At 34.7% G+C, this 22880-nt stretch overlaps 2 protein-coding genes across 2 annotated transcripts; both read left to right on the plus strand.

Moving 5' to 3' along the window:
* The first annotated feature begins 986 nt into the window (after positions 1-986).
* LOC135778580 (cellular tumor antigen p53-like) lies at positions 987-8352 on the plus strand. Its single transcript, XM_065288963.1, has 11 exons — positions 987-1122; positions 2022-2139; positions 2290-2350; positions 2608-2817; positions 3682-3868; positions 5580-5692; positions 5979-6088; positions 6192-6316; positions 7624-7703; positions 7799-7902; positions 8042-8352. The coding sequence occupies exons 2-11, from the start codon at positions 2072-2074 to the stop codon at positions 8118-8120; spliced, it is 1137 nt and encodes a 378-aa protein (XP_065145035.1). The 5' UTR covers positions 987-1122; positions 2022-2071; the 3' UTR covers positions 8121-8352.
* Positions 8353-8472: 120 nt separating this feature from the next.
* Positions 8473-19221, plus strand: LOC135778578 (receptor-type tyrosine-protein phosphatase eta). The gene is made up of 9 exons (XM_065288961.1): positions 8473-11426; positions 11800-12444; positions 13845-14093; positions 14330-14572; positions 14723-15040; positions 17250-17501; positions 17619-17891; positions 18175-18272; positions 18516-19221. The coding sequence occupies exons 1-9, from the start codon at positions 11393-11395 to the stop codon at positions 18582-18584; spliced, it is 2181 nt and encodes a 726-aa protein (XP_065145033.1). The 5' UTR covers positions 8473-11392; the 3' UTR covers positions 18585-19221.
* The last annotated feature ends 3659 nt before the right edge of the window (positions 19222-22880 follow it).

Raw genomic sequence — 22880 nt, forward strand, 5'->3', positions numbered from 1 at the left:
TTTCACCAGTGTCCCTAATCCTCTTCCATATTTACAAATACAGTATGATTGCGTTTAAAGTGTGCAATATAACATGTGTTCATGTTTCCTGTGTGAAAAAGCAAAGTATTTTGACACAATTTACTTATCTCAATACCACAGTTTTCACTATTTCACTAGCACAGAAGCCAGTGGCACATGCCACTATGTTTAGTGGCACTTGCGATTTCCATTGGCTCGTAATACGGTGTTTAGTGGCTCCCTCGTTTTATGTTTCCGTACCTTTTATTCTTTTGCACAACTAGTCAAAGTATTTAGTATATCTCTTTTGGTGTGTATAAGATTAGATAATTGAAAGATCATTGCATCAAACACATCTTAGAACAAATATAAAATTAGAAGAATCTTCTATTGGATCTTATATTATATAATAAAAGTTAATTTTTAGATTTGAATATTAAAATGCTTGAAAAATTAAAGGTTAACAAAAACAAAACAGCAACTAAAGGCTACAAAACACAGTTTGGTGGAGTTAAAACTGTATGTTAAGCATTGTAAATGTGAATTTATTGCAGATAAATTATTTGCAGTGGTCAAATAAGAAAAAATGCATATACATACTTATATTTATAAATATATTTATATTATATGCATGACGGTGCTGACGTGCATTTAAATGTGTAAATGTGTGACTAAAGCATCTTCTGAAACGCTTGCAGCGACACAAAACATTCACTGTTTATCCAAAAGAAACTCAATGCTACATTGTTTTGATTGTGGATTCAAAAGATGCGCCGTCGTCGGTTTGTCACGTGATCGCACCATTCTTTACGCGCCTCTGACTTCATGCAACGCTGCGCAGACTGGTCGACATATGACATCATAATACCGCGAGAACGATTCAAAACCACTGCTTGCCTTTACTGTTGCGGTACTATGATGTAATATGCCGACCGGTCAGCGCAGCTCCTCATGAAGTCGTCAAACACGCCTTTTTAACTCTCGTGAATACAGGAAGTAACTGCGTGAAAAGCGAAATTGTTTGCGCAAAATCGCACGTGTTTGTTGTTTTTCCTGCAAGATCACTTGGATTACTCTGGAGGCTTTTGGAGATTTTTAAAAGCAACTTTACGAAAAGGCAAGGTATTGAAACGGGTGCAGATTGATGTTTGTAGTCGTCTTTCAAGTGATGTTATAAATGTAAAAAAAGAAAAGTGTTATCAAGCAAAGACACAACACGATTGATATCAACATGCGCTTTACTTCGGTTTTTACTGGTTTTACTGGTCTTGTGTGGTTTTATCGCGTTGTTTTGTATTAATGGTGTTTCCTATTGATTAGATAAAGGCCTGCTGCGCCGTCATGATATAGTTTATCTGTTAAGTCAGAACTCTGATTTATTTGTTTCATGTTTTCTAATGCAACATAAATTATAATTTTAGTGTATCATTAGTTTTTAAACGAGATCTGATCATTACACGTGTTACTGTCTGTGGCCTACCAACTTCCTTTGTTTTGGTTCTCAGTTACTGAGAAAGATGCAGTGGGGTGTGACATCCGATTCACCTCCCAAAAACAAAACTTATGATCTGTAAAAGTTCAGATTTTAAAATTGGAAAAATATTTTTTTGTTGTCACTTTATGCTTCAAAGATCTAACTTTACGCACCATCACATAAATTCTGTTGTATTTCATAATGGGAATTGTATTGGTTTTAATGGAAACTATAGTGGTATCAGCTGGTAATGTGTTGTGTTCTATGGATGGGATGTTAATCTTGTAGATGGGAACCAACAGAACACCATCAGATCTAACTGGATTAAGACCCAAAAGGAATTTTGTAATGGTTTTAATGGTAAACAGGAGATTTTTCATAAGGGTATTTGCCGTGTATCAGTTTTCTTTTCTGTACAGTACAGTACAGTAGGAGATGAAAACTTACATCATCAGTATCCATATCCCATTTTAGACATGCACCTGATGTTTGTATGTGTTGCATTATTTAAAACTTTTCTGTGCTCTTGCTGTTTTCTTTTTCCTAGTCTCTAGTGCCACCTAGTGGTCCCCCAAGAGGCTGCAGAGAACCAGAGCCATGAGTGACCGAGTGCCAGCCGAGTTACCCATGAGCGATGACAAGTTTGAGCAGATATGGGGTGACATGTACGTCCAAGCAGTTTTCAGTGTCAATTACAGAGATTTGTTGAAATATTGAGTTAATAGCATGCTGGGATAAAGTCTTTTAGATTATTATGTTTCTCAGAAATACATTTTCATACAACAGGTTTTATAATCTCTCTTTTTGTTCCTTAGAGGATTAAGCACACTGCTCATGGAGCTGCCTCGTACAAACAGCGATGCTTGGCTTAATGCTGTAAGTTGCTTTTTTCTTTTTGCATCACTGCTTGTGAAAATGCAACTAAAGTCATTTGTGATTTACTGTCACATAAAATCATCCCACATAATTTAAAAACATTCAGTAAAGTTATAACATTAATAATCTTTAATATTGACTGAGTACGCCCATGTCCAATATTGACATCGTTATGAAATCAATAACAAGAAGTGTAACCAAGCAAAGGAAAAAACATGTCAACTGCACCTGAATTGTAACCCTTTGCATTACTGTAGGCATTGCCCAATGGCTCTTTGGCAGAAACCTTTGATCTGGTACTCAAGGAGACTGATGATACTGTCGAAATGCCTGCTTCTGTGGCGCCAGTTGTGGACAACCAACCACCTCCATCCACTGTAGTGCCATCAACAACCGACTATCCCGGAGAATATGACTTCAAGCTACGTTTCAATCAGTCCAGCATTGCAAAGTCTGCCACGTCTACTGTGAGTGAAGAGCAAAACAATGTTTACCGATCTAGAGTGAATGTAGATCACAGTAGGGCTGTACAATTAATCGTTTTCAATGTTTTATTCAAACTATTAAAAAAACAAGATAATCGAGGTAAAACGATTAATGTGCGGCAATTCAAAATTGCGTGCTGCTTAACCCCAAGGTGTTTGTAAGGCACCACTGCTTTTATATGTGTAGCCTATTGCAACACTTACTTAATAAAAAGTTTAAATAAACGCATGTTTTCAAAGTCACAGAGTAATTGTGTTAAATAATTGTGGTTATGAAACCGTCTATAAGAATCTTGCATTTTCTTACCATGCGCTTTGTTGTTGAATATTTTCTTGTAGTTCCACAAGGGGTTAAATGGTTCCTTAAATTTCGTAATTACTGCAGATGGGACCTGAATTCAGGTCGGAATTGTCCTTATTCTTTACCAGAACCTCTTGTTTTACTTGAAATCAGAGCGAATATCTCAAGTCAGCACGTTTGCAACCAATAAGGACTGAGGATGATAATAGGAACGTAACATGACTGGGCATGTCCTAAGGCTGTAATCGTGCGTAGTGGCAAGGAAGGGGTTAAGATACCCCAACCCACAATACCAGGGACCTTTTGACGAGTATTGACGAAAAGTTAGTAGTTGCCTGTCTGACAAAAATTTGGTGCTAAAGTAGGTGAAGGGAACAATGGGGAAAACATGTGAGTACTGCTTAGCAGAGGAAACTGAAATAAGAAAAAAGTTTAGTTTGTTAGATTTTATTAAATTCTTTTTGCTCATTAATTAATAACAAAGACTTGTTAGATTGCAGAAATTGGTGTTCTGTGTTAACCCTGTCTGTTTGTATTCCTCACAGTATTCTCCGAAGCTGAATAAGCTGTTCTGTCAGCTCGCAAAAACTTGCCCCGTGGATGTGCTGGTTGGCAAAGAGCCACCTCAGGGTGCCGTGCTAAGAGCCACAGCAGTATATAAAAAATCCGAGCATGTTTCCGAAGTTGTAATCCGATGTCCACACCACCAGAATATTGCAGAGAACACCGAAGGTTTGTGTGTGTTCATTTTTACTGTTTGCTCTTCAATTTCTAGTACATTTCCTTGGATGTTTTATTTTACTGAGGTGTCTTTTTATTTTGTGTGGTCTCCAATTCTGCAATTGAAGTTGTACTGAACCCAGTACATTAATTTAAAAATGTCTTTCTTTTATCCCTTGCTTTTATTACATTTGACAAACACTATTGTAATAGGAAATGTGGTGTAATGGCACTAGGACTCAAAGTTGTGGGACCACAAAACCAGTCAGAAGTCACACGGGTATATTGTAGCAACAACCAACAATACAGTGTATGGATCAAATTAGTCTTTTAATGCCAAAAATCATTAGGATGTTAAGTTAAGATTATGTTCCATGTAAATTTCTTACGTAATATATCAAAAATTTATTTATCGTTAAAAAATAGGGGTTGCTAAGGATTTTCTCAATATTTGGAATTTTTTAACACCCTCAGATTCCAGATTTTCAAATAGTTGTATCTCGGCCAAATATTGTACTACTATCCTAACCATACATGATGTATATGGGTCAATGATGTGACGTAAATTATTTTGTGCTCGTATGGATAAATTTAATGTAAAAGGGTTAAAATTTCAAAATAAATTTGCAGATTACTTACATACATTCTCTTCTTTGAGGACCAAGTCTGGTTTCTAGTTTTATTTCATTTTGAAAGAATATTTGGGGGATAAATTGCAAAAATGTCAATGTGGTGTGACCAGTCTGTGTCAATTGGTGTCAATAGTATTTTTTTTTAAATGAAAATATAAATATATTCATAAAAAAGTGGAATAAAATATAATCATCTAGTTTAGTGTACATATTTTACATACATTTTTACATAATTTGTCAAAGATTATTTCGAAAACAGAGCTGTTTTCAGCATATGTCAGGACAAATATTACAAAAACACATTAAAATTTACATTTAGAAAAACATTTTTTTAATGATTATGCTTACATGTCATCAAGGTGGATAAAATATTTAATATTTCTCATTCTTTGGCACAATTAGCGGTTACACCATTTGACATTTTCAGGTCCATTCAGTCTTAACTTTCATAAAAATGGTGCAAATGTATTTCATAAAATTAACATAAATACACTGTGCATTGAAATTAAAACCTGATGCATGCTTTTAAAACAAGTAAAAAAATTATTTCTCATCTTGCCAAACCTTTTTTGTCACTGACCCATATATCTCAATAAAATTAAAGGTCCCAAATGACTGTTCACACATAATTCCCACAGAAATGCCAAGTCACATTTAATAGGATAATTGAGGAAGTGTTCTGTAATGCAAATGATGTGAACCACACTGAACTTTAATAGTCCGGTGAGGAATACATTACAACGTATCTTTATTTAAATTCTTATAAAAATATTTGTAAACATTTTAATTTCCTTTTGAAACCCACAGGAACGTTTTTGTCATGCTTTTTTGTTGAAGTTTACAAATATAGGTTTCAAACTAGCTACCGATTTTGCATGCCAGTTTTCTGTTTAGATTGAACCTGTTTGTGTCATCTGAAAAGGTGTTATAAATGTATACAAGTCCTGCATTTAGAAAGTCAGATGTTGGGCATAAGTATTAACATGCGCAACTTGGCAATAACTTTTATCAGTTTAGTGTTGTTCACTGATCCTAGTCAGTATTCACATTACCATGATGTCTGTATCGATGGGCCTTCTCTCTTTCATCAGATATTTCTCAACGCAAGCATCTTATCCGTGTGGAGGGAAACCCAAGAGCCCAATACCATGAGGATTTTTATACCAAAAGGCACAGTGTGACACTGCCGTACGAAGCTCCGCAGGTAGGCTGTGATCACACCAAGTTCGTTTTGTAATATTATCCCTCTCTTTGCTCATGTTTCATTAATACATTGAAAAATTTTTTGTTTGTCTCCTTAAGTTTTTTATTTTGAGATTAAGAGAATACAAACACCAAAGCTTTTGCAGGCCTGATTAACAGTTATATTTTTGTGATCATTTGAGTCTGATGGTGTGTGATGTCCTGCATTCAGGTAAAGTAAATAGTAAGTAAAGTAAGTAAATGTCTGTATTTATTTGCTTGTATGTCTTTGGGTTTTGTCTCTTTAGCTAGGATCAGCTGCAACTACCATGCTGCTGAATTTTATGTGCAACAGCAGCTGCCAAGGCGGGATGTTCCGGCGTCCCATTTTAACTATTATGACCCTGGAAACGTGCGAGTGAGTCCACCTCTTTCATTTCTCTTTTTCTCACTTTGTGGTGTTGTAGTATTGCTAGTGCCGGAGACCAGGCTTAATGTTTCTTTGCGTTCTTTGTTGATAGGGGGCAGGTTCTTGGTCGCCAGTGTGTTGAAGTTCGCATATGTGCCTGCCCAGGGCGTGATCGCAAAACCGAAGAGGAGAATGTTAAAAGTATTACTGGAAACAAAGTTACAGGGACAAAGAGAAGTAAGTGAATTTAAATTAGTGGACTGAAAATAATGTTTTCAAACTTATTAATAGGGCTGCATAACGATTAATTGCACCTAACTTTTGCAGAATAAAAGTTTTTGTTTACATCATATATGTGTGTTTACTGTGTATAATAATTCTGTGTAGTACACACACATGCATGTGTACGTTATATTTAGAAATATTTGTATGTGTATATACATTTTTATGTTTATATATCTTTTATATTATATAAATATGAATTCTTAATATATAAATATTTTTTCTTTAAAATTATACATGCATTTGTGTACATATTTATTATACACAATACACACACACACATATGATGCAAACAAAAACATCATTTATGTTTTTTTTCTTTTCTGCAAACGGTTGCATTTAATCGTTATGCAGCCCTACTTATTAATGCACTTTTTTATAATATTTTCTCCTTAAGATTAATTGCTTTATTGTTTTTTATCCTTTTTGCAAGTTGTTTTAAATAAACTTTTCTTCTAAATGTAAATGTAGATTTGAGGCTTACATGTGTATTGTACTGCACAAATTCAGTTTTTTTTAAACTGTAAATATATATATATATAAAGAGGCCCCTTAAAATGGGAGTTTTTAAACAAAAGGTTTAAAACTACAATGTTTTAAGCTGTTTATGCATCCCAGATTTTGGTGACAGGGTTTGAAATCAACATCTATCAATATTTTCTGAAGGTTAAGCATTTGCTTTTAGTGACAATTCACTAAAAAAAGCCCTGTTTTATATCATTCATGAAAAAGTTACCCTGGTTATAAACATGTATGGTTTAATAAACTAACACTGGTATTGGCAATATGAATGTGAAAATAAAAAACGGAAACAAAAATATATTTTTAAAAATAATATAGGAAACATACAAATGAAAGAAGATCAAAATAAAGGCGATCTGAGAGGTGAGAATGTGTGGGAAGTTAAAAATTATTACATGAAAAACTATAGAAGATATCAGTATTTACTATAGTAAATTGCAGTAATTTTTCACAACAATCATCACACGTCATCAATTTCAGAACGTCAAACATAATCACATAATGGTGGCCTCATAGGTTAAAATTAGTATTAAATGTTGTTGTTTTTATAAGTAATGAAAATCTGTTTCTATCAATTAATTTTAATTAATGAAGAAAATATAAAGTATTAAAGCATACAAATCTTCACAGTCGGGGTACTTTTAAAGACAATTTGCTTTTAATTAACATTAAACTTAGTTGTTGTTATTAATATATTTAAATTTTTTATACTGAAACTTTTTTCAACAATCAATTTAAAGAGTCTCTTCCGACACCACATTCTGCATCCAAGAAGATCAAGTCTGACTGCAGCAGTGATGATGATTTATATATTTTGCACGTGAGTAACTGAATAATTCATATGTTTTATAAAGCAAAATGCAGTTATGTATATCAATTATCTTTATACAAAATAAAATCATTAATTTGTTTTAGGTACGTGGCAAGCAACGCTTCGAGATGTTAAAGACTATAAACAACAGTTTGGAATTGATGGACCTGATGCCAGAAACCGAACAGCAGAAATACAAAATGAAACGGTATGACGGGAAGCCATTGTGTCTCGAAATCCACAAAGGTGTCATTGATTGAACTGTTTTTGTTCCTTGTTGTGACAACCTGATAAACATACATGTTTTTGCATGTCAAATAAAAGTATTTTTTCCCCTTAACTTGTAGGTCCCAAAAGAAGCTCGATCAGGCCTGCGTTCAACCGAAAACTGGAAAGAAACTGCTTGTCAAAAGTGATACGGAATAAAACCCTCTTTTTTACTTTTGTGATTTTATCATGTGATACTTTTTTATGTTTGGCATTTATGCTAATGTTGTATTTCTGTGCACACACAACACTTTTTCTGCGTTAAGGTGTTTACCCAGTTTTTTTTTGTATTGAGCGTCAGCATTTTGTACCAAAATGATGTATTGAATTGGGTTTTAGCCCATTGTTTTCTTATAATTGTCTTTTGAAATAAAATATGTTTTGTTTCTAACTTCTTTCTTAACTCATAATTTTCCTCTAGTTATGTTCTCACACACACCTACATTTCATTATCAACAATTTTTGCATATGATTCATACATGCAAAGTTTTGATACTTACTGTAATGTCAGAAAGGATGATTGTAAAAGAATTATAAATTAAACTTTATGTAATAGTGCTTTATTAACTTTGAGACATTTTTTTTATTTAACCTTTGTAATTTAAAAGTATCAGGTAAAAAATTATTCAAGCAAAAAACAATCAAAATAACAAAACAATGTGAAGATAGAAGCTTAGTTTCCCTCATTGGGGTTAAGTTATTATTTGTCCATCATTAGGGTCTATACATTATTAAAACTGTTTAAACCATAACACAAAATTGTGTTTAACCTTCTAAGACCCGGGTTTTGGTTTGTCTTTTTTTTCAGATTTCTACCAGTTATTTTGGGGTTAGGAAGAACCAATAAATATAACAACCACACTGTTTTCTAAGAACATGAAGCAGTGTATTTGTCCATGTTTGTGTACAACAGGTTCCAGTTACACAGAATTAAGTTTTATGGTGCAAACATAAAAAAATTCATGTCCACATATGTGGACATCCAGGTCTTAAGAGGTTGATGAATCCCTTTTCTACATAAATCATCCTACATAATTTAAAGCACATTCTGTAACCTTTATATCTTTAATGTTGACCGTGTAAGGTCAAGTCAAAAATTGATATCAAGGACTGAAATCAGACACAGCACCTTGGTCCCAGAAAATACTCGTAAAACTGGCAGACATGCTTCTGTGTGAACGCAAATGCGTCCCGTAAATGTTCTGGGATCGCTCCTGGAAAGTGGAGCTAACATTGCCATAAGATACTCGAAAAGCCCTTTGTGTGAATGAGAAGGGGCGTGGTGTGGGACAAAAGCAGATATCTGGGAGTTCGTCACTATCCGCGCAAAATCTGAGATCATTCAGCAGCATAAAAGAATAGCGAATCACACGCTCATGAGCTTATATTAAACAAAAATGCACGTGCATCATCCCAACAAGATATATGGTTCATCTCTTTGAAACTGGGTTTTTAAATGCACATTATCATTCACGATGAAAAATGTCTGCAAACTGGACTGAAGCAGAGAATATCCACTTTGAAGCTGAGATCATTCACCAGCATACTAGAACAGTGCGTCACACACTCCTTTATAATCTTATCATCAGTGTTGGTGGTAACGCATTACAATAATAATAATAGTAGTAGATTTTATTTGTAATGCACTTTACATTTGGAGCAAATCACAAAGTGCTACAGTTATGATATTAAAAAGGATAGAAACTTCAATAAAAAATACAAATATATGTGTAGTTAAACTTCTACTGAAAAGAAATGTTTTTAGTCCTTTTTTAAAAGTATAGTTTGAGATAACATGTAACAAGTTTTTTTTACCTGTATTACAAGTAACGTGCATTACGTAATAATTTTACTTTTTTGAAGTAACGAATAAAGTAACACATTACTTTATAAATGTGCACATTAATATTTGAGTTACATTTTTTTAAGTAATGCAAGTTGCTTTTTAGTTTAATTAATTTGATAAATTTTTTTACTGAATTAAACTAAAAGTCACAAACATTACGCACTAAATGCGTGCCGGCCTGAGCAGAAAAAGTTTTGAGTTCGAAACTGAGATGGCAGGCAGGCCAGAGCTTGATATTTTTTCAATGGAAATATGCAATTTCTGAATGCAGAACTTCTCAGTCATAGAAAACATGTGCAAGGCCTGAGAGGATCAAGCCCAAATAAGAAAAAGTTACTTAAAGCAACACTAAAGACTGTGGCTCTTTGCTCCCCCTACAGGTTAGAAGCGTAATTGTTCATTACCACTGTCGTAAATACTGCAGCATAGCTGGCTCTGATTGGATTGTAGGTCTGCCGTAAAGCAAGTTTTTGTAGTTTTCACTCGAACTACAGGACCACTACCCGACGGTTGGAAACTTCTTTAGTGTGGTTTTGGCCGATAGAGGGCTGCAAAGCGAATGTGAAAGTGCCATTCACCCTGTTTTGAGCGGCTGAACCACTGAAACTCTTTTGGGAAACGTTATTTTAAGGCAAAAAAAAAACTCTTTGGTGTTGCTTTTAAAGTAACAGAAGCATTACTTTCTATGATAAGTAACTAAGTAACACAATTAGTTACTTTTTGGGGGAGTAACTTAATATTGTAATGCATTACTTTAAACAGAAACTTTCCCCAACACAAAAATGCACGCGAGTTGTTTCTGGAGAGAGAAATAATGGATAATGAGCAAATTTCAGACGCTGCAGAGAAAAAAACTACTAAGTGCCGGACTTTAAACACGTCGTCACGTGTCTTTACGTGATCTTTATGGTATCTTTGTGATACACACAGATTCCGCAAAGTCATTGGCAGTGTGATGGAACCAAAAATCAAACGATCTCGGAAAAATCCCTGATGCATTTTCAGCGTATTTTCTGTAATATCTGTGTGAAAAGGGCTTTAGATGGACTTTAGCCTGGATTTTACAGACAATGTCACACACTCCAAAAAAGGATGTGTTAATTTTTATAAATTGTTTTGTGTTATCCTATTTAACACATTTTGTGTCATTTTATGTTGATTTTGTGTTTAAATAAATAAAAAGGGACAACACAAGATCTTTTAAAACGGCACACAGTGTGTTGTTCCAATAATAACACAGAGATGTGTTAAAACAACAAAATTTGTTTTAAGAGTGATATAATCAGTCATTTTAAACTAATAACAGCATAAAAAAAAATTTTTAGTACAGTTATTTGCATGTCCTATCTCGTTGGACATTTTTGGGGTCTTCTATGCAAATGTTAGGTGTATAGGTGATTATTAGACAGCACAGTGCAGAATCAGGAAGATCAGTGGACAAGCAAACCTTCCCAGGTATGGTGACTGTTTCATTCCTATCACATGTATAAAATTGATCTTTTCTTCTGAAGATTTAAAATTGTTTTTCATCATTTATAAGCAAGGTAAGAATTTCCTGTCCTGACCTGAGGTTGGAAAAATCAAGATGCGTATACTGTGGCTGACACTTCTGCTGGGGGGTGAGTTTGTAAACTGTCAAACATCCTTACCTTTATTCACAGTACAATTTTAAATATCTGAATATTTTACAAATCGATAAGATGACGCGTTTTAAAAAGTAGGAAAGGTTTATGTATGTAGTTACAGCTGTTGGTAGCTGTTGATTCTGCCGCATTGGTTTGCATTTACAGCCTCAAAAAACTTCCAGGAAGAACTTGCACACCTCATTTTTGCATAAACCAGCCTGAATGATGAACAATTTTTCAGATAATTTGCATTTGTCGTAGAGTAACATGCATGGACATTTTCAAAATAAGCGCACCACTGAATACAGTGTTATTTGTTAAATGCATTCATAATAATAATATGTTTCTTATAAATGAATCACATCAGGCTCAGTAATATTGGCAGAGGAGCAGCATTTTCAGAAGTTCGATAACTTAACGTGGGATGAAGCCAGGCAGTACTGTCAGGTCTGTTACAAAGAACTGACGACAATCGCTAGTTGGAACGTCCGCGACGTTGTACGTAATCTCACTTCAGACTACTGGGTTGGACTTCGCAGGAGCTTCAATGGCACCCCACCATGGTCCAGCTGGTCCAATGGGGATCCAGTTGCATATCAGAACTGGTATCCTGGCCATCCTGTGCCAAAAGAAGAAACATGTTCTTCAAGTACCCCAGCGAACGTTTCAGCGGGTACCCCAACGACTGTTTCGACGAGTACCCCAATGAACTTAACCACGGCACGACAACTTAACAACACAGTAGATCAGTGCCCCCTACTGACAGAAATGCTTTCCTGCTTAAATATGACATACAGTGACCTTAGAAATGTAACTGGGACTACAGTGACTACTATGACTACAACTCCTCATGCTTCATACACTAGCCCACCCCCTGTCAATATCACATCTAATAGCACATGTAATACCAAAGCTCCAGAGTATATTGAGAATGCTTGTGTGGCCCTGCTCCGAAATGGCATGTGGAAGGAAAAACAATGCTACGAACGTCTACCCTTCATCTGCTATGATGGTAAGAGTTTGTTTTACAATACTGTCAGGAAGAATGGTCCAAAAAATGGTCCCCAGGTAGAACACTATAATTTAATAAGGTCCTACCATTTAGGTACATATTTGTATATATTTGGTATCAGTATGTACCTTTGAGGTATTAATACGCATCTCTGATGTATGAATATGAACTCTTTAGGTGCAAAGGTGTATTTTTTATGGTATTGGTACCCAGTGACAGCTAGGGACCATTTTGTGACCAATTTTCTGACAATAAACATAACTTTTTTATTTGAAACTCTGTAATTACATGTGAAATGCCAGTTTAAGAATTTGATTTATTTATGGATCAATGACAAACAAGAAGATAAGAAATCTCTGTTGGATTAATACATGAAGAAGCACTTTACTAAAAATATTACTACTTAAAGTACATTGTAAAAAAAATCATATCAACACAAATTTTAGCTTTACTTGAACTTAACACATAAACCATTTTAACTTGTTTATAAGTTATGTCAACTATATACTATTCCAAAACTTAAAATAGTAGGTTCAATTGACTTGCATAACCAATTTGATTAAACTTGCACAGCACTGTACCCTTTTTTAAAGGGATAGTTCACCCAAAAATGAAAATTCTGTCATAATTTATCCACTCTCAAGTTGTTACAAACCTGTATAATTTCTTTGTTCTGATGAACACGAAGGAAGATATTTTGAGAAATGTTTTTAACCAAATCATTCATGAGCCATATTCACTTCCATAGTAGGAATAAAGAGAACTATGGAAGTAAATGGGGCTCACGGTTTGGTTACAAACATTCCTCAAAATATCTTTCTTCATGTTCATCAGAAAAAAGATATTTATACAGGTTTGTAACAAATTGAGATTGAGTAAATGATAAAAAATTAAAATTTTTTACTGAACTATCCCTTTAAAGTGTACTTGAAGACACCTGTGAGTGTCTCAAGGAGTCCGTTCTGTTTTGAAGGGACACTCCTCTTTTTTTTTTGAAATATGCTCATTTTCCAGCTCCCCTAGAGTTAAACTAGGGATGCACCGAATATTCGGCCACCAAAAATTTTCAGCCGAAAATGGCCCAAAAGAGCATTTTCCGTTTTCTCCCTCGGTCTCTGTGCACGCGCGCAATAGTGCACACACAAGTGGGTCACAAACAAGTGAACATAAAATCTTTTTATTATTGACAGGACCAAAATATCCAAACCAGTACAACTTAATTCTCGTAATTGTTTTTTATTCCAGACAAACTTCTTGTTAAACCTTGCATTAATGACTTCAACTCTAGATCTTTTGTTTTTGGCTTGGCCCTAATCCTCCTGCTTAATCGTCAGTCAATCAAAATGTTATCAGCATGATTAATTAGAAGTTCATTTTATTTCACCTTTATGTGTATGTAGAGCGTTTTTTTGGAGCAATACATGTGTTCAATGTGACTGACAAAAAGGCCAACCTATCCTGGAGTGAAGGACCTGGGAACATTAGTTACTACAGAGTGGTAGTCACAGAAGGCACAAACCAGACTTTGAATGTGAGAGGCTTGGTTACAGAATTAGGGGGGCTCACAGCAGGAACTCAATACAATGTCCAGGTGTTCCCCGTCAAATGTAACAGGGATCTCAATCCTCAGAATATCTCTTTCTATACCCGTAAGTACATCTGGACTTGGTGCCTTTTATTGCATTACACGATGATGCATTATTTTGAAGCACAACAATCATTTATTGATAAGAACTATAATTGATTTAAAGTGTTAGTATGTATCTTAAGAGGATATATGCATTTATTTACACATGCACAATATAATAATGCATATAGTTGATGATTTTTATGAATACAATCATTTTGAATTGATCGATTCTAATGAGCAAAATGTTTCTTTCAGCCCCATTTAGTGTTTATAATCTGACAGTGACGAACGTGACGACTCAAGTCATTGAACTGAGCTGGAGTCATACTGGAAACTGTAGTTTCTTCTTAATAAAGGTGTCAGGTGAACCCTCGAAACAAGAGAATGCATATAAAACTAAGATTGAGAATCTCCAACCAGGGAAACAGTATCATTTTACAGTTACTGCTGTGGTGAATGATACTGAAAGTGAGCCAAACAGCACTTCAGCTTACACCAGTAAGTGTGGACGATTAGCAAATTACTATTTTTTAGTTACTTCAAGGAAATTAGTGCTTTTTATCTGAATGTTAAAATGATTAAAATCTGTGTGTGATAACTGTTGTGTGCTTTTAAAAGGCTAACAACTTGTATCGGTATGTTTTTCAGAGCCTTCACGTGTCCTGAATCTAACATCAGCAGATACAGATTTTACAGTCATAAATGCTTCTTGGACAAAACCTGATGGAGAATGTTCAGGTTACCTTGTTTGTCTTAATGAAGACAGTGGATGCATTAATTGCAGTGGATGCATTAATTGTAGTGAGTGTGCAAACTGCAGTGAGTGTGCAAACTGCAGTATCACAGCAGAGAAGCACAAAGAATTTACTGGTAAAACACCCGGCAAGAAATACTTTCTGTGTACAGCAGCCCTGACAGACAGCAACAAAATAGCAGGAGAAATGACTCAAATTGAAGCATACACACGTGAGTATTTTCTTAAGCCCTTAAAATACACTTGCTGGTTTCTGTTGTAATATTAAAGGGTTAGTTGACCTATGTCGTTCCATACTCGTAAGATCTTTGCTTATCTTTTAAACACAAATGACGATATTTTTGATGAAGCCGAGAACTTTCTGAACCCCCCCTAGAGAGCAATGCAACTCAACATTTAAAGGGATAGTTCGGCCAAAAATAAAAATTACCCCATGATTTACTCTCTGAAGCCACCCGAGTTACATATGTCCATCCTTTTTCATACAAACACATATTCAGATATTTTTGAACCGTGTTGGGGAAAGTTACTTATAAAAGTAATGCATTACAATATTAAGTTAGTCCTCAATAAAGTAACTAAAAGCGTTACTTTTCATGGAAAGTATTACTTGCGTTACTTTTAAGTTACTTTTTCTTACTTGGCTGAGGCTTGATCTCTTTCAGGCCTTGCAGGTGTTTTTCATGAATGAGAAGTTCTGCATTTAGAAATTGCATATTTCCATCGAAAAATATCAAGCTCTGGCCTGCCATTTTGTTTCTCACTCAAACTGTTCCCGCTTAGGCGCACACGCATAGAGTGCTTAATTCTGCATGACTACGTTCAGTTTAATTTAGTACATTATATTTTTTTTAATAAATAAATTAATTAAACTGAAAAGTAACTCACATTACTTTTTTAAAAAGTAACTCAAATATGAATGTGTACATTTATAAAGTAATACGTAATCCGAAAAGTAATATTACGTAATGCGCGTTACTTGTAATGCGTTTCCCCAACACTGTTTTTGAAAATGTCCTAGCTCTTCCAGTCTTTATAATAAATGAATATGTGGTCCGCTCTTTGTGTCCAAAAAATGTGCATTGATCCTTTGCAAAAGTAATCCACATGGCTCTGGGGAATAAATAAAGGCTTTTTAAGGGTAATCTATGCAATTTTGTAAGAGAAATGTCCGTATTTAAAACTTTACAAACCAAAAATACTAGCTTCTGATAACGCCGCCATCTTAGACTCTTCGGCATTCAGAAGAGAGTATCAGCGTAGTGGACCGTACCCACTTTTCATATGCAGAGGCACAGAGCACGGAGCAAAACAACGCTTCGTATCGTCATGCGTCACTACGAAAAGTGCGCTGTACGCTGATACTCTCCTCATTGCATTCTATGAGTCTATTTCTCTTACAAAATCACATCAATTACCCTTTAAAAGCCTTTATTTATCCCCGGAGCCATGTGTAATGGATTACTTTTGCAAAGAATGGATGCACATTCTTTGGACTTGAAGGAGCGGACACACCAGCTAGGACATTTTCAAAAATATCTGAATATGTGTGTGTATGAAAAAGGATGGACATGTGTAACTTGGGTGGCTTCGGGGTGAGTAAATCATTGGGTAATTTTCATTTATGGCCGAACTATCCCTTTAAGGCCCAGATTGGGAATGGTTCCGCATAGGATCTATGCTGTAGGCTGTGCGTAGCCTGATGCGCACCTCTGCAAAAATCTGACCACACGGCAATTCTGTGTAAAGGGCAAGCGTTGTGATTGGTCCACTAGAACCCCTCCCATTAGGTCAAAATATCTGCATCGCATTTCTTTATAGGCATTTCCTCTTGCAAGGGTAAAAACAAAGTTGAGGAATGTGCTGTGTTTATACATCACATGAAAGCTGAATAAATATGATTTTCTTTGATTTATGGTTTTTAAGACAATATTTGGATGAGATGCAACTGTTCGAAAATCTGGAATCTGAGATTGCAAAAAATCAAGATACCAAGAAAATCACCTTTTAAAGTTTTCCAAATAAATGTCGCTTCATGAAATGAAGGTTGAACCACTGTAGTCACCTGGACTATTTTAACAATGTCTTTACTCCCTATCTGGGCCTTGTAAGTTGTATATTGCGTTGCTAGAAAGCTGTCAGATTTGATCAAACATCTATAATTTGTGTTTCAAAAATGAACAAAGGTATTAGAATGAAGGTATAGAACAAAAGAGGTTAAGTAACAATGGTAAAATGTTCATTCTGAGGTGAAAACAGGGATTGTATCACTGTAATAAAGGAGTGCTGCAAATTGTTTAAACAAACATTGATCAAAATCTTACACTTTTCCTTTGGTCCATCAAACTCATCTTTAACTTAAATGCAAAATGTTTTTTAAATTTACATATGGTTTACCCTCTTTTAATTCTGTCCACATAGGTCCAAACAGTGTGGAGCTTTCTTTGATTCCATTTAGCCAATACATAAACGCCCACTGGACGTTAGATGGAGGTTATAAAGATTTCAATGTAAGCATTATAGGTGGCAATTACAACAAGTCTTATATCACTAAAAGCAGGAATTATAATTTCACTGAGCTGAGAGCAGCAGTATACTACACCATCACTGTCGTCACTCTTTCTGAGAAACCTGATTTGAGAAGCGATCCTGTCAATCAATCAGTGTACACAAGTAAGTAACTATGATATTATCAGTGCTGCACAATACTGCTTCATCTACTCTTAACTGTTCATTAGACTTTTATATGCCAGCTATATAACATTGCACAAACACCTATTTTGCTCACAGAGCCTACCTCTCCTGGACCAGCAACTACCATTGTTCATAACAAAAGTGCCATAACTGTAACCTGGGAAGTTCCAAAAGAGTCAGTGGGAGCCTCAGACATTACATATGAGGTGACATTTGAGTCTCCTTACCGGAATCACAGAGATTCAAAATATGTAACGCAGAATCTGGTCACTTTTACCAAATTAAGTTCGGGACTAAACTACAACTTCAATGTCAGTGTTGTGGCTGGCGATCTGAAGAGTGATCCATCCTGTGTTAGTAACCAGACAGGTACAATTCTTGCCCACTGTTTTAACTATTACGTACAAATTTGTGATTGAGATTCTTCATGACTGCAGCATGTTTTATGTTTACCGTACAGTATATATTTGTCTGCCGTTTATTTCCATACTCTCTCTCTCTCTCTCTCTCTCTCTCTCTCTCTCCCTCTCTCCCTCTCTCCCTCTCTCCCTCTCTCCCTCTCTCTCTCTCTCTCTCTCTCTCTCTCTCTCTCTCTCTCTCTCTCTCTCTCTCTCTCTCTCTCTCTATATATATATATATTTTTTTTTTTTAGAGCCTAATAAGAAGATAGTGACCTTTATGATGATGTGTAGCAGTAGTGTGCCACTTCTATGTAACAACATTCCAACACGAAACAAAACACTGGATGAGGTGAGGGATGATTACAGGAAACTTTACGAAGCAACTTTACATTTACAGCATTTCCATGCATGCACATGGATTAGTTCATTTGTTATGTATTGAAGATGAAAGTAATAGAATGATATATTCATTTTTAGAAATGCATAAATATGTTTTTATTACATTGGATTTTTTTTTAAAGAAGCATAGTCATGTTTCAGCTTGATGGCTTCTGCAACTGAAATCAAAAAAATGATCTATTCTGTCTTTCAGATGGAAAACTATTTTAAAAGCAATCTTCGTAGTGTCTACTGGAAACTCAAAATGATAGACAGCAACTGATAACGTTGAAATCCCCACAGCCAAAGCTTGGTTTGTGAAAACAACCTGATTAATGATATAATACTTTCAAACACAATTACAATTTTTAATTCTTATTTTAATTTTGAATTAATTTACTTCTCAAAATCATGACCTTATCATACCGAGACTTCATACTGATACAATCCACAAGAAAGCAGAAGTCACAGACCATCAGTGGAAAGAGATATACATATATTTTTTCTTATTGAAATAAGATTATAACCATATTAAACTATTTTTTATAGTTTTCACTCCTAAAAGGTTTATGCATTTTCTGGAGAAATTCCTTAATGTTTTTTTTTTTTTCAACGAAACTGTCACTGTAACAGGGTTATACATTTATCTATAATGTCTGTTTTTTAAGTATCTCTTTAAGGTTTTTTTTTTAACAATAATGCACAATTATACAGCTATAGTAATTAAACTAACTTGACTTTGGTGGTTGTGGTCCTGAAACTTTATTTCTTAATAGATATGCAAAAATGTGTGTTACAAAATGATAAATACCAATATATACATGTAGTATTTTGTTTTGCTACTTTTTTTTGGTTTATTTTAAAAGAACTTGCTTGTATAGACTCTTTTAATAAGCATAAATAAAACTTAATCAAAAGTAGTCAGCTTGAGTTATTTTTATACTTTTGGGAAATATTACAATATGTTGATGAATATAAAGTTTTAGTAATTACAGAATGAGCGATCAGTTTTTATTCCAAGGGGTTTACATTTTGTTTAAAGCTTCTGCTAAATGTTATGGAAAGTATTAAACCGATTTTGCGTTTTTTTGGGATGCAATTACAGAGATAGCCACTAGGTGGTGGTATTCGACTTATTGATTTGCTCCACTTTTTTCTCGTCTTATTCTTTTTTTATTATGCTATAGTACTTAAATCACTGTCACTGTCTGTAATCGAGACTTGAGACGTAAAGAATTAAGAGAAATTAGCCTTTATCTTTCGAATATACACTCTAAAAACAAACGGTGCTATATAGCACCAAAAGTGGTTCTTTGCTCGTAATCATAGAAGAACCGTTTTTAGTGCCATATAGCAGCGGTGAAGCACCTGTGTAGAACCATATAGTGCTATGTAGAACCAAATGTGGTGCTATATGGCCCCTATATGGTTCTACACAGGTGCTTCACCGGTTCTTTCACCGGTGCTATATGGCACTAAAAACGGTTCTTCTATGGTTACGATTCAAATCAACAGTTTTGGTGCTATATAGCACGTTTGTTTTTTTAGAGTGTACAATCTCAAATGCCTGGTGTTTTAAACCCATGGTTAGATTGGTTAAATTAACCGAGTAACTGTCCATATTTGACCCAACAACACAGCATACACTCAGGCCCGGTACTAGGCTTGCTGGACTGGGGGGGCAGTCAGGATTTTTGGGTGGGCAGCCATTTCTCGACTAAAATGATTCATACACTAAAATTATGGATGTTTCAATCCAGTATTATTTTGCATATGTCTTATAATAAAAGGCCATTTATATGTCATTTTGCACATTCAAATTTTAAAAGTAGATGCAATTAGATTAATGATTTATAATGTTATAATGATTACACTTAATGTAGTTTTACACATTAAGTCACAGTTAATGAAATCAGGCAAGCAGGTGATATGAATACAAAGCTGTACATATAGCTATATTTTATTAATGTTTACACTGCATTTAATCTATTATTTCACTAGATAAATTAAAGCCATTCTTAAACCTACCCTACCCAACATATGGCTTTATTCTAAATAAACACTTGTTAGGAACTTTATTTCCACTTCTCAAACATTTTCTTCATTTAAAATAATGTATTTTCAATGTGATATATGTGATAAGCTGTATTGTCATTAATTCCTGACCCTATCATACATGCTGCTGCAGCAACCTCAAATATCACAACAAAGCACAACGCTTTAAATAATATATTTTGAAACATCATGCAATTTGACATGCATGACAAATTCGTCAAAGGTTATCCTGTTTGCCTATAACAGCACCAGACAAAAGCACAAGCCCTAAAATACTGTAAGTGTGATTTGCGACGAGACCAAAGATAAATCACACTGCTTTGTTCATAACACAGCAAATTAGATATTATAATACAACGCAACATTATAAAATACAACGTTTTACCTTACGATGACCTTGCGGAGTGAAAGTTGCTCCTGAACTTAAAAGTCTGTAGATTTTTGCGTGTGAAGTTTTTCTCAAGCGCGAGCTGAATGAGCTGATGAATGACTATTACAAAACCGCTAAAATTTGAATTTAAAACTGCACGCGATGCTCAGCTGTTACAATACTGTATATTTACTGTATAACCATCTTATATCATTTATATCTACTATTATGCCACAACCAAACTGCATATTCTAATTTTAATAAACAGAACTACGTCTAAAACCAACACACTAAATGCTGCTGGAGACTTGCCATTGGCTGTTGTATTTGAATGAATAAATAATGAGGTGAGTCCAAGAAAGGATAAGGGGATATTTTGGGCATGTTTTACTGTTTTAAGTTTTAAATTAATATGTGTTGGGTTATTACGTTTATGTAATACTAAATTGCATTGTTTCTGATATATATTTTATAGATGTGTTTTTTTTAGTCACCGTCATAGAGAACAGTAGTACTTTTCCTGTGACTTAAATACTGCTGAAAAGACCGCTAAGGTTTGAATAAGCTAATTAGATGAGGGTGGCCGGGAGCTGTAAACGTTAGTGCTTGGCTAAAGAAGACATTTTTGTTTAAAGACACTCCGTTATTTTAAGGTTGGCTGGACATTTTTGGGGGGGCAGAAGGAAAATCTGGGGGGGGGCGATGCCCCCCCGTAGACCCGGCCCTGCCAAACCCGTAAAAACCAATTGGACGCTGTATAAAAAATTGTAGCTGCAGGCCTACAGGCTATTAGTACAAATTGGTACCAAATGTATACATATTTGTATTTAAATGGTACAACTATATGGGCCTATAAGAACCTTTTTAAAGAGTAATGCCCCAGTAACAGCTGTTGTACTTAATTCTGAGAGAATCTGACGATTTATCAATGCTAAAAATAGGGATGGCTATGGAAATTATTATTTTGACTATATCGAGTCAGCAAGCAAAGAAATAAGCAATCTCTAGGAGGTGTTGTATTATTTATTCATTTAAGTTAATAAATAATTATTTGCAAAAATTGCAGCAGAAACTTAATAGTTTGAGACAAATAAAAAAACAGACTTACCAATTTTACATTCTCAGATTTCATTTTTTTTTTTTCGTAAATCTATTAGCAAATATATCAATTAAATTACGCGGTGATGCTGTGGATAAATCTCTCTTTTACACTACACTCTTAAAAAAAAAAAAGGTTTTAAGTGGTGGTTCAGTGATGCCATTGTGGGTTCATTAATAAACATTTTAAGTGAAAGGTTCTGAAAATAATAATTTCTTATTTATAATCTGTTGATTAAGCCTGACAAAGAACCTTTATTGTAATCAAATGTTCTACAATATGAGGGTCACATTTTACGCCGTTGAAGGCTACTTTTTAAATTAGACATTTTTATTCCATTATTTACAGGAAATAGTAAAATGAAGCAGAGCATTAAATTAAATATAATAAAATTAAAATCATAAGCATGAAACGACTTTGTCTTGCATTCTGTATGATTTAAGAGCTGCAAATTCCTCAGTCTCTGTGTAAATGCTGCGCCAACGATAAAACACATCGATTAATTTCTCAAATATTATTTGGGAATATATAACAATTAACTTTATAAGCATGCACTACAGTATTAAAAGGCGGCAAAACGTACCTAAAACAAATCGTGAATCATAATTATCCGAGATATTTTTTAAACTAGAAATGGATGAAGTAGATTAGTTTGCTTGGATTATAGGTCCAGTGTTGATAGTCTCCCAGTAGGCTATTCAATGTCATGTGATTTTGGCGTCATCTAGTTCATCCCATAACGCCAATGAAACGGAGAGCTCTGAACAAAAACATAACCACTGGTTTCTGTCAGCGCGCAGTGTTGCACTATGTTGTTTGGTTTGGTCCATGAGGAAACTGTTTTGGAAGTATGAGCAAAGAGGACGTGATATGCCGACCGGCCTCTTTAAAATTTACCATCGATAATATCCTTAATAAAGATGTTTTTAACATAAATTCCGCAAAATCGCAACCTGCATGGGACTTCACTTTTCAATACAGAAAGGAAAGGAGGCATCATTCACCACACAAAACATCAAACGAATCAGGTAGGCAGCGCATATTCGTTTTTCATT

This window comes from Paramisgurnus dabryanus, chromosome 2 (assembly GCF_030506205.2).
Source record: "Paramisgurnus dabryanus chromosome 2, PD_genome_1.1, whole genome shotgun sequence".
In the NCBI taxonomy this organism is placed as follows: domain Eukaryota; kingdom Metazoa; phylum Chordata; class Actinopteri; order Cypriniformes; family Cobitidae; genus Paramisgurnus; species Paramisgurnus dabryanus.

Coding starts and splice junctions, on each gene's coding strand:
- LOC135778578 (XM_065288961.1), top strand. CDS start 11,393: ATGCGTATACTGTGGCTGACACTTCTGCTGGGGG. Junction 12,445..13,844: donor ACCCTTCATCTGCTATGATG/GTAAGAGTTTGT, acceptor ATGTGTATGTAG/AGCGTTTTTTTGGAGCAATA. Junction 17,892..18,174: donor CTGTGTTAGTAACCAGACAG/GTACAATTCTTG, acceptor TTTTTTTTTTAG/AGCCTAATAAGAAGATAGTG.
- LOC135778580 (XM_065288963.1), top strand. CDS start 2,072: ATGAGTGACCGAGTGCCAGCCGAGTTACCCATGAGCGATGACAAGTTT. Junction 5,693..5,978: donor TGCCGTACGAAGCTCCGCAG/GTAGGCTGTGAT, acceptor TTGTCTCTTTAG/CTAGGATCAGCTGCAACTAC. Junction 6,089..6,191: donor ATGACCCTGGAAACGTGCGA/GTGAGTCCACCT, acceptor CTTTGTTGATAG/GGGGCAGGTTCTTGGTCGCC.